General features: G+C 38.4%; 1 protein-coding gene across 1 annotated transcript in view; it reads left to right on the top strand.

Annotated features, from left to right (window-relative positions):
* LOC140231035 (protein unc-13 homolog B-like) overlaps window positions 1-12,406 on the top strand; it is a 273,808-nt gene that overhangs the window by 67,508 nt on the left and 193,894 nt on the right. The window contains exon 3 of the mRNA XM_072311188.1: window positions 4,002-4,101. Coding sequence (XP_072167289.1) covers window positions 4,002-4,101 — 100 coding nt within the window. The remainder of the gene's footprint in view (window positions 1-4,001; window positions 4,102-12,406) is intronic.

Genomic DNA, 12,406 nt, shown 5'->3' with positions numbered 1-12,406 from the left:
CCACTCAACAAAACAGCACCATGTTGCAGCAACTGTAGGATGACAAAATTTCCTCTTTCATGGTAGTTACACTTTCAGATTTTGTCATGCCACAAATCCGACGCCGTTCTGAGCTTTTTTTGTACCAGACTTTGATATCCGTTGATCAGAAATAACTTGATTCCTCCCTAGCTGACAATTCTTTTCCCCCTGAATATAAATTTTCATTATTGCATAATGCAGCATCTACCATGGGTCTTGCATATCTCATTTATCACACCTAAGTGATTTTTGCTAAATTTTCATGACACAGATGTAGCTGTCTTGTTTTCACAAAGAATGTTTATTAACTGTATGGTGTAGAACTGATTTCAGCATTGGAACAACAAAAGCAGCGTACAGGAAAGATAGAATTATATCTTCCACAGTCTTGTAATCAGTATTGTGTCCTGTTATACTGCACATACCATTGAGTTATTAAACCCTTTGGACACAGGAACTGGTGTGTGGGAACTCCTACCTCTATGGAAAGTTGCCTTAATTTGCAGTCCGAGGGTTAAAAGCAGAGGCTGCCATGCCAGTGACCTCGGTCTCCAAGCATAATCTTATCAAGTTCAAAACCATAAATCACTGAAAATGGATCAGACGTTTGTATTTTGGAATCCTGAGGTTAGAGAAACATGGGTACGTATGAGAAATTTCTTGAGGGTTTACATATGATGATTTATTTGAGACTTAGAGGCATTTTATATCTGTTCTCTTATGCCGTATTGGTCATGGCTTTTAGTGAAACTATGCAACAAGGTCATGCAGTGTCATGTGATCAAAAAGCCATGGAGGAAAGAGTCGAAATCTCAGTCTTGAAGAGTATCGACTCTTTTTTTACTTCATGTAGATTATATCATCGAGAGATTTTCAAGAAAAAGTTCCAGTATGGGGCTTGGTACAGTGCTTCTATAAAACTTCTCTAAAAGACCTGTTATCCTGTAAGAATTTCAATGCTCTCCAATCCAAAGACATCTGAACTTAGGGTATTTAAAGGGATGGTATAGTATTGGTTGAGATGAGGATTTAGCTTTTGATTTTTTGTGAGACACTTAGATACCACTTTATGAAATGTAAAAGAGCATACAATTCCATGGGGAATTCAAATTTTATTTGATGAAAATTGGTTTTAAGATAACTGAGATATCCAAAAACAGAGAAAAACAAAGCAATCCTGATAAAAGGTAGGTCCCACTTTTTATCAGGGTCACTTCGTTTTGATATCTCAGCCATTTCAAAACCAATTTTCAACAAATAAACTTTGAATTCCTCTTAGAGTTATTTGCTCTTTCATATTTTACAAAAGGCTTCCTATTATCTCAAAAAAAAAATTGATACTCAAAAAATGTTTGAAACCTGAAGTCCCATCCCTTTAAGCTGTAAAACAGGCAAACAATTGTGTTGGACATAATATGAAATATTTTAAGCAAGCAAATATCATATCTATAACAATACAGTCTTTGCTACTTGCCCTGTCTTATTAAACAAACTTATTTAATGATATTTGTATAATTATCTCTGCATTTTTTAAATCAGCTTTTTTCAAATCTATTCTTTCAACAGAAAAGCCAAGGAAGTTAGAGACGAGGCATCCATTTTTTTATTGTTGTATATCTGATCAGAGTTTTTGACAGTAAAATGCTGACTTTCAAGAATATGGTGCATATTTATACATTACATCGAAGTAGTACTTAGTGAATACAGTTTATGGAAACAGTAATTTGTAGACTGATGTGATATTATTGACTTCTTGGGCAGAATCGCAAAATTGTATTCCGAGATAAAAACAATTGCAGAAACTATTAAAACAAAAGAGGGGGAAAATGGTGTCATACCTGTCATTTCTGAAAACTAGGTTAAGTCAAACATCAATTGTGGTGATTCATGCAATCCATAGCAACTTAGAGTAAATTTCAACTTGACCATCAAATATTTGTCGCTGTAACAGCTGTGGTAGTAGGTACTCAAAACTTCTCAGAATCCTGGGAATATCACACTCAATTGATTGATAATGAATATGGATCAGAACTTAAACTGTAGGCCTATGCATGCCATTTGTTCTGTTTGTGTAAACCAATCTGAAGCTCCAAGTAACATGACACCTCTATTACAATACAATATCACTCATTGTTTCAACAGTAAGTCCTTTTCAATTTTTTTTTTCAAACTCTATACACGGGTAAAGGGTGATTGTGCATATAGCATTTTCTTCTGCTGTGGATCCTTGCTATTAAAGAGAAGAGAAGCAAAGTATATATACTGTGATAGACAATAATTGTTTCCCAAGAAAACATTGCATATTGTTTGATGGAGCGCATTAAAATCTAACCAACGTCTAGCGGTCTGACATGTTTCACTGGGCACTCTTCCTCTTCATCTTCATGTCATCATGGCCTTGTGCGCTAATTTTTGGTCAGACAAGATGCTGCGCTTGCTTGCAAATGACAGCAGGCAGGACTTTGGCCTACCACCTGTGCTGTGGAATCAAACCTCCTCCACATATCCCTGCACCCCCCCCCCCTCCCTTTTGTCTTCCTCACCATGTTTGCAGCTGTATGTATGTACAAATGTCACCTGCCCTATTGATGCCACTTGTCCCCCAGCGTAGGTGTGTATCTACGAAAAGTGGGGGAACCACTGTCCAGCGTACCTCAGCAAACACACTCTGCTCAGACACACATTTGCTCTGCCGATCCCAGTGGGTCTTCTTCTCTCTACTCCATTCCCCCTCTCTCCTTCTCTCTGCATGTCTGTGTGTTGTTGTTGTTGTTGCTTTTTCTCTTTCTCTTACTCTTGCTCTGCCTCTGATGTAGCTGGGTTGATGCGGCTGGGTTGTCATGGCGATGATGTGGCAGAGCCCTCTGCAGACTGATGGCTGCTGTATGTTCTTTGCATTTCAGCGCTGTCTGTTTGGTGACACCAGTGTTGACCATCACGCCGCGTGACTGGACGCAAAGTGCACAATGTCAGGGCAGCGATTGATTTGCGTCTCGTCTGGAGGACTCCAAATCATATTTGATTTAATTTTTAAAAAAGAAATGAGCAACAGCAGAATGAGTGCTCTTTGCCATACCAAGGTATAGGGCTTCATCATGTTGAGTGTAGAGGGCACTTGTGTATTCATGAGTATGTGTGTGTGTATCTAAGTATATTTGAATGTTTGTGCTGTGTGTTCAGGCATGTAATGTAGAAGTGCATTCTAGAAAGTATGTGGTTGGTTGTATATGTAATGCATTTTTACAGTAGAGAAAATATAGGCAAGATGAATTTTCTATGAATATTTTCAAAGTACAGTATGAAAATAAAAAATGTATCGAGATGGTATCAGTATTGATAAGCAATCTTGCTTTATCGTCCAAAGAAAAAGCATTGGAAATCTGTGTTTCAGTGAACAATTAAATTGATGACTGAAAATGTAAGGAAAGTGTGGTGATGGTTTGTCAAATAATTGTATTTGATTAGTCCCCAACTGTATTACCTATTGCTGATTGCTGACCAATGAAAGATATTTCATGCCCATTCTGTGTTCTTATTGAGTTGTTCCATTCCCCGAGATCAGGTGGGATCAGGAAATCTGCCCCAACCTGCACCATCAGTGATGATTATTCCAGTTAGAACCTCGTCTTTTTCATCCTTACTTCAAGAACAAATGTGGATTCAGAGTTATCAACACCACCATCTGTTTTGTTTTGCATGACCAATGTAAACAGTTAGTCTGATTATTGTGCCTTGAAAGATGCGAGCCAATCTTTAATACATTTATGACGGCTTTTATGACTTCATGGGATCATGAACCATTCATATATTCTCATTCTGTCACAGAAAAATTCAACTTGAATAATAGAATAGAATTGTTTTGTGTTCTAATCACCTGTTCATATATTCTCCTTCCCTCGCAGAAAAAAATTCAACTCGCATGATAGAATTGAATGTTTTCTGTACTAATCACCCGTTCATATATTCTCCTTCCGTCACAGAAAAATTCAACTCCTACGTCACGCTGAAGCTGCAGAATGTGAAGTCTACGACCATAGCTGTGAAGGGGAACCACCCAGCGTGGGAGCAAGACTTCATGTTGTAAGTATGATCAGTCCTCTCACCCATCCCATTACTCTACCTGTCAAGTCACAGAGACTTTGCTGCATTCATGATTATCTTGTGACTATTAGATTACAAACTCTGATCGTCACTGCCTGCCTGATAATGGGAAGAGAATAGGTGGAATTGGTTAAATTCATGAAATTTGCACAAATTTTTCCAATTTATGAGGAAAATGGGAACTTAAACATAAAAAAACTGTTGCTACTCAAAGAATCACTTATGAGTTTAGCAGTTAAGAGGCTTTTTAAAATTCTGCCGTCAAAATAAACAGTAGCATAAGGCTCAAAGGAAGGAGTTGTTTTTTGATGTGTTTTTTTAACTGCAACTTATCAAACACTAATATCAAATAGCATAAACCAAATGACAGAAATGTTGTTTCTGGGACAGGATACTGTGAAAGCAGAAATTTTAACATCCATGAAACTTTCGCAGATGTCGCGAGGAGCCAAGATTCGCGAAAGTAGAATGCACACAAATGTTTTTGTCTTCACAATGCATTGAATGCCTGTAGCAATTTGCAAAAGCTTCATGCTGCAAAAAAGGCAGTTGGCTCCAACTCGCAAAAGTTGCGAGGTTTTACAGGAGTTTATTGTTAAGTTCGTAGTGGCCATCTTCTAAGAGTGCAGAGCATGGGAAAAATGAATACTGTGTCAATATCAAAGTGTGAGTATACTCTCAAGAGCTTGGCACGGTTACAGGGACTAAGAAGAAGAAGCTAGTTATTTATCCTGTCTGGGAGCTAAAAATGACAACTTCACCTGTCTTCATGAAAGATTTTTATATGTGGCGAAAACTATTGTTAAATACAGCCTTATTTCTATAGAGATTATTTTTTGTTTCTTTTACTATACATTGCTTCCAGATGACAGGTCCATAGGTGTTGTACACTGTAAATGTAATGAAAATGCATGCACATCAATTCTTTACAATAAATGATGTATTGGGTTGAAAATCAACACTGTGCCACTGCAGTTTGGATGAGGTTTATATGAAAAAAAGATCATGCAGAGAAGTATTGTTGAAACCTACCCCACTTAAGAGACATCAACCTTGCAAACACCGTCACAATTGTCAATTAAATTCATTTGTTCATGACACTGCACATTAGACCTGCAATACATCACAATATGAAACAAACACAGTCAAGACTTCAAGATGAATAGAAATTGAATTATCCCATAACTTTCAAGCTGTCCAAGCAATGGCTGTGTCTAATTCATAATTGTGTATCCTGACTTTTATGTAGCCGTTATCTTTCATGCCTTAAAATAAATGAGGGAATATCAGTACCATTCAATATCGGCCAAAGTGACTGGTTAGGGCAGGTTAAGAGTAACATTCAAAGTGCAAATATAGCACAAGCTTTATTTGTTTATTTGTGTGTGTGTGTGTGTGTGTGTGTGTGTGTGTGTGTGTGTGTGCGTGCTATAAATAGAGTCATTTGTTGTGTACAGAGAACAAAAGTACAATGATCACCTTTATTTCATCACATTGGGTGTGAAATATAATAAGAGAAAGCAAAACAGTTTCCAACAAATAAATATTTATGTGTGTGGATGTATAATATGTGTGAGGATTGGGTGTGTGTGCTGGTGTGTAATTTGCTTAAATGGCAATAAAACCAAATTGAGTTTTAACAAAAGAGCTTGGGGTTTTTGTCAAAAGTTAAAGGACTTATTATCGGAGGGCAAAGACCTAGAGGATCTGACATTGGTAGGATGTCTGTGACCTTGGAGAAAGAGGGGTTCGAGGTATTATTTCAAGCACCCATAGAAGTCATTGTCTGCTCCGGAATTTCCATGATGAGTTCCTGCTCAAGTTGGCAATTGAAATTTCTCTCTCACATTACCCCTCCCCCGCCCCGCCCCCCCCCCCCCAAAAAAAAAAGAGGAAAGAAGAAAAAATGGAGAAAAGCCACAAGAATGATTTAAACAGTCTGTAATGTTATCTTGTAGGGTGTTACAATTTTGCAAATTTCATGAGTAGACTGATGTTTGCGCAATTACCAATTCCTGAAAATAATCACTATCTCCCGATGACACAAACATGCTGTGTATTACAATTATATTTCCAAGGTGGGGAAATCACTCATTTTTCTCCTGACAAGGAATAATACATAGTCTTCATATCATAGTTGTCAGTGGTTATCTTACGCAAAAATTGTCTCACAAATCCAAATTCGCAAAGCATCATGCTAGAGATATATATGGTGTAAACGGCAGTTGAAAAGTTGGAGGTTAAAAAAATTAATTCAGGTGGAGGGGATGGGTTGGCAAATAACATGAGATGTAAAGAGTGAGCGTTTTTATTCTAGAAGACCTTGTATAAGGGTTGTGAAGGACGAATGTACAAAATGTATGATGAAGATGTAGGCTTAAACTTTACAACGACAGCAGACCATCCCGAGGATTTTGAGGCAAGAGGGGCTGAAGACATTGAATCAGGCAGAAGAATGTGATGGGTATACATAGAGAGACAAAGAAATATAAGAGGCCCTAGTCGACAGATCAGCATGAAAATGAGAACTGGCTGATGTGACCTCAGAACCTAAAGGAAGAACGGAGGCGAAAGAGATGAAAAAAGAAAAGACAACGAGAGAAAAACAAGAGCTGGAGAGAGCGGACATAGCACAGAGAGTTTTAATGTTACCATTCAGATCATTGGCCTTGGAGAGTAAAGGGAGAGATAAGACAGGCAAATGTGGGAATGATCTTTTCAGATATCGAATCGATTTTTCCCCCTCCGGCATTGCCTAACTGCTCCGTCATCTTTTTTTGTGTGACCTACTCTCGCTTCCTGTCAGCCTCGTGGCATTCGGGGGGAACACGGAAGAGGGTATGAAAGTTCATCGCATGAAACAAGGATACATAAAAAAACATCCACAGACACAGAAAGGGGACAGCGGAAGAGAACAAGACATGGATTTATTCATGCACTTATTTCGTGCCAGTATGGCATGGGCATCGATTGATTGATTGATTGATTTACCTATTCACGTATTCATCCATTACCTTATTTTCCTCGTTGACACAGGGTAACCCTTTAAACCTGGACAAAAGTGGGCTTCTGTAGGAGGGGCCCTAATACAGATCTTGTACAAAAACAGAATTCTCACAGCCATGTAGCTTTAATGTTAGTGGCATCAATAACTTTGACAAATATTTTTCTGAAGACAGTTTTCACTGCAAATTTATAGTAAAACAATACTTTCTACAATGCTCCCACTTAGCCCCTATAGGCTGATTCCCTAAAAATAGACAAAAATGGAAGGTCAAAACAATTATTGTGTTGGATAGATGCAGATGATATTTTGTATCTATACACTGTAGAATTTTCTTGCTGTCTCTTTAGCCATGGTCACACCAGCAACAGATAGCAAAGTTTAACTTGGAGAAGTTTAAGATCTGGAAGATTCGCCAATGTGACAGCAAACTTCTCAAAAACTTCTGGTGAACTTCTTGTAAAACTTCCCACTCAAACTAGGGAAATTTGAACGCTCACAACTGAAACTTCACAAAGACTTCTCAAAGTTAAACTTTGTGATCTTTTGCCAGTATGACCACAGCTAACGTCTCCTCTGACTGTTTTGAATTGACTCTGTCAGACCTGCTCTTCAAGATGATTCCTAGGATACAGTTTGAAATACAGTGCGACCTCTGTTATCCGGCCATGTCGGAACCAGTGTCCATCCAGATAAGCGATTTGACTGGATATTGGATAAACAATGTTTATGTATATATGAGCGCAAGTAGGCTGTCAACCAACTAGTAGTTATGTAGTTTTACACCACAACAGTAGTATAATTTAATGCTAGCCTTCTTGAAATCATAGTCCTGAAATTGAAACATATGCGTACACATTTCTCCATTCAGTACAGGACCCCACGATTGCGAATTTAACCACTCGCGAAATTGTCGGGCAGTCCGGATTTGCGAAAATTTAGACTCGTGAAATATATGGCGTATACAGTACCTGAAATTGCCTTCATGCCATGTTGGAAATCAAGAATCCAAAAAATTGTCGCTCACATCAGATTAGCAAATCAAGGAAGTTGTGCCAAGTACCACATACCTTGGTTTCTTTGGCCCAGAGATGAAAATCAGAATTCAAAGTGTTTTGTTTACATCAGTTCAACAGATGAAGAAGAAAGCTCTGCAGTATGTCCCTGATGCTGTTTTTGTGAAAACATCCACACACACACAAAAAAAGAGATCTAGGTGTTAGGATGTACACATGAAAACAGAGCCCTTTGGGAAAGCAGGGTCGAAGGCTAAATTGAGAAAAAGAATGAAAACAGCAGCAAAGAAAGCAAAAAAAAAAAAAAATGGATGGAGAGGCCACATTCTGTCAGGTCTCTCATCAGGGTGTTTGAGCAAACCTTGGAGGGATTCTTGGTGGTCTGTTGCTTTCACAGACTTTATTTAGAACACAAAATATACTGCGATTGCATCAACGGAAATTTCAACAGCACAACATCCCTTGGCATAGTGTTTTGGCAAATTTTGAAGACAAGAAATGCTGTCCCAAAAACATTTTTTTTTTTAAATAAATAATTTCAATAGATGGTTTTTCTTTTCATGTCTGAAAGAAAATTTTAGGCAAAAAGCATATGCATTAAAATATTTTACAAGAGGAAAATTAGTTACGCACATGGCAATTTTTACATGTCCTGTGAAGAGGTTCATAAATGGTTCTTTTTACAGATATATTTAATCTGTCAACATATTCAATATTGCTTCTGAAATTGTGCTAACAAGGCATTTAAATGTCAGTTCATGTAGTCACATATCAATTCACTTGAAATTCAAATGCAGATATTTATATGAGTGAGGGGCTGTGTTTTCTGGATATATGAAGAATTTGAATGCAAACACAGATTAATCCATTTTATCAATTTGAGATATTTGACTTCAAGCCACTAAAATCTAAGAAAAGATAAAAATAACAGGTATATGTGATAATTTTGATAATGTTTTCAAAGATAATCTTGTAATATTTAACAAATGTATCATTGGAAAGATATTTTTCTCTAATTGAGGATGACCTTTTATACTAAATTAAAAAAAAAAAGTTTTAAAATGGCATTGATTTGTTTTTGTGTTCAATCTCCTCATATATTTTCCCATCTCCACTACATGAGAGATGTTTTCTGAGTTGAACTCTCATGTGGGAATTGAATGGCCTGATTTGTCGGATTCGGGGTATGCACTGCATGTACCTCTGATGTGGTATTTTGATTTGGAGGGACAAGATTCAAACTGTCTGTGCTCATACTCTGCAAAGTAGAGCGCGAGACTGCTGCAGAAAAGTGATAGTGACAGGCCCTATGCCATAACATGGATGGAGTGTTTTGGCTATTACCGGTACTCTGTCGGTGCGGAGTTAACAATACCCGGTGACATTCTGTGCTTCACATTCCTTGATGTGCGTGATCAAACTAGCATTGAAAGTGCAAGATGTGAAGGTTCAGACACCACATTTAATAACAATATTTTCGTTTTCCTTTCTTTCGGGTCTTGGGCTGGGAATATTTTCATAGCACACATCCTGGAGGGGTGGGCATGCGGACACCGAAACCACACGGTAGTTTTTGGGGGGTAGAGAATGGAAGAGATGCACTGACCTGTTTTGGTGGGCCCCCTGGGGCATTTTTTAGAAGAAGGTTTTGTTGGAGGGTGGGGATAGCATGGCAGGTGAGTTTAACAGGAAATTACTGCAGACAGAACAAACACGGATGGCTGACTGCGAGATGACGTGGTCCTTGTCGTGGCGCGGCTGAAATACGTGCTGCAGCCTTCTCATATTGTTGTCAGTTGCAGGGATTGCACTTTGAGTCCCGTTAATCATGGCAAATGATGGCATAATATTATACTTCTATGTATCCATTTAGATGTTGTCAACCAGCTCTCATCATCTTTGCTTGGCTTGTCAAGACAATAACAAGTAGTTCAAGTGCCTTAATTTTTTCCTCTTGATACTTCTCTCCATATCATGCACAAAGTCATACTTTTGATATCAGAAAAGCATTTATCTTCAAGTTTCCTTGAAATGAAAGAAGAAAAAATCATGTTTTTTGAGCAACAGCAAATGCCTCTTCCAATTGTGGATGTGACAGTTCGCATTGTTGTTCATGATTGTGTCAATATGTGGAAGAACAGAGCAAATGTGATGACAGGAAGTGTTTGTCTGTTTGTTTGTTTGTTTAGGGGGAGTAGGTTGTACAAGAAATTCACATTCAAGAAACTCAGCATCTCCACCGGCATTCCCTGGAAACTGCCCCCCCCCCCCCACTTGATTTTACATCATATTTCTTTCCCTTGTATTATTTTTTTTCAATTATTTGAAACACTCAAAGGTGCCATCATTTTCTTTTAGTAGCTATAGTTAATTCTTGATCATGAGTGCTCCCTGTGGCTCATTCAGATTTGTCTATGTTCTCGCCATTTTCATGTCAAGATGTGATATTTTTTTCCCTTTTTTTTTGCCATTTCAATTTCCTCGCCTTCCCCTCCAAGTCGACAAGTGGCTGCGACCGAATCTAGATCAGTTCACGAGGGATATCATCTTTGTTGCACATTGATTTATATTGGGGAGGAGTGTTTTCTCTTTTTTTAATAAAAACTCGCACCCGGGCAAGCTCACCATCCGCATCTGTAAATGAGAGGGTCTGTTCTGATTGATTTGAAGTCTCCCGGGCCTCGTGGTACCCTGGGTGAGCTTTATTTGTGTGATGTGTGACGATGATTTATCTGGCCTCGGCAAAACCAGCAGAAAGCCAAAATTGCTATTTGAGTGTGAGGCAGAGAGAAAGGAGGGAATTAAAATGCATAAAAACGAATATTTTCGTCGGTTGTCTCGGCTGACAATCAATTTGGGCCTGGCGTTTTATGAGAAATGCTGTGCAGTGCGGTGCATTGTTGAGGCACCAGGATTACCACAAGTCCTTGTCACAAAGTACTTCCAGGTCACTGGGTCATAAGGTCAAGATTGCAGTTAACAATATAGACACCCTTGAGTATGAGGTAAAAGTTGTCCTTGCATTATAAATTTAGAAAACTACTATGGTGATGGCTTCATTTTTTACTGTCAGTGAAATGTCAAGTTATTTGATCATGCAGGAATGAAATTCTTGGGATATCAATTATTCTTTGCAGCCATTATTTCATTTATAGAGGTACAATGAGAAAAAAAAGTTAGGTGACAACTCTAAAATGCATCATTATTGTAGTTTATTGCCAAAGTAATTGCAATGACAAAGATGTAGCAGAGGATTCCAGTTTCGAATTATGAAACTAACCTGATAATTGGATGAAATTTTCTCCTTACAATGAGCATCTTGTTTCCCTCATACCATCACTCCTCTTCACCTTTACTTGATTATGACTTACTACTTTTAGAAAATGGGGAATTTTTCTCGAGTTTCATAACAGCAGAAATGTTGCTGAATCATGACCTCTGTCCAGATGCAGACTTTGTAGTGTGTTACGACCAAAATCACTCCGAGAATGATCGCACAAAAGAAACAATCAACTGATGTTCAGGCGGTTTATTAACAGTGATATTGTGGGTACAGACTCGTAATCGGTTTTCACATCAGTACAATAATGATCAAGAGAAACAATTATAAATCAGTAATAAAATCACTTACACGCATTACAGCCCAAATCGTAATCACGATGTTATATAGTCCCTTGGTGATGTCTAACTACGATGTTCGATGCACAGATGAATGGTCCTTGATGCACCGATGAATGATTCCTCCGACGTAAATCCAGAGGCACGGGTTGCAATAATCCACGTTATAGATCCGGGGTAAATTCCACGATATGTACGTCCACAGCGAAACGTGCGGAATCCACAGGAAACGGGCAGAATCCAAATGTTATGAAGACCACGTCCAGTTGGTGCGTTGAATGATGATTCACTTTATAATGTCCAGCAAAGAAACCAGCCCGTCACTGCTTTGCCGTAATAATGTCCGTTGACACTAAAATATGGAGTCTATCTCCAACGTAGGCAAATTAATTCTCTGCAGGCAAAATGTCTCCCAGGCCTTATCTCCACAAACACAGTTTGTATAGCAGGTCAGCAGGTGACACAGGACTGACTATAACAAGTCGTTTCAGAGCCAGAAGTGACGTAACTCTCAGAGCAGAGGTGTTGGGTACTCTGCCTACCTCAGAATTTCTCCTGCTTATATACTATCCATTCACCCCTTTCTAGTACATTCTGTAATATTCTCCAACCTGGGGCCACATACCTGAACATACTAGCAAGTCCA

This window comes from Diadema setosum, chromosome 7, assembly GCF_964275005.1.
Source record: "Diadema setosum chromosome 7, eeDiaSeto1, whole genome shotgun sequence".
NCBI lineage: Eukaryota > Metazoa > Echinodermata > Echinoidea > Diadematoida > Diadematidae > Diadema > Diadema setosum.
Note: the sequence above shows the minus strand (reverse complement) of the source record. Positions and strands in the feature narration are given on the sequence as shown.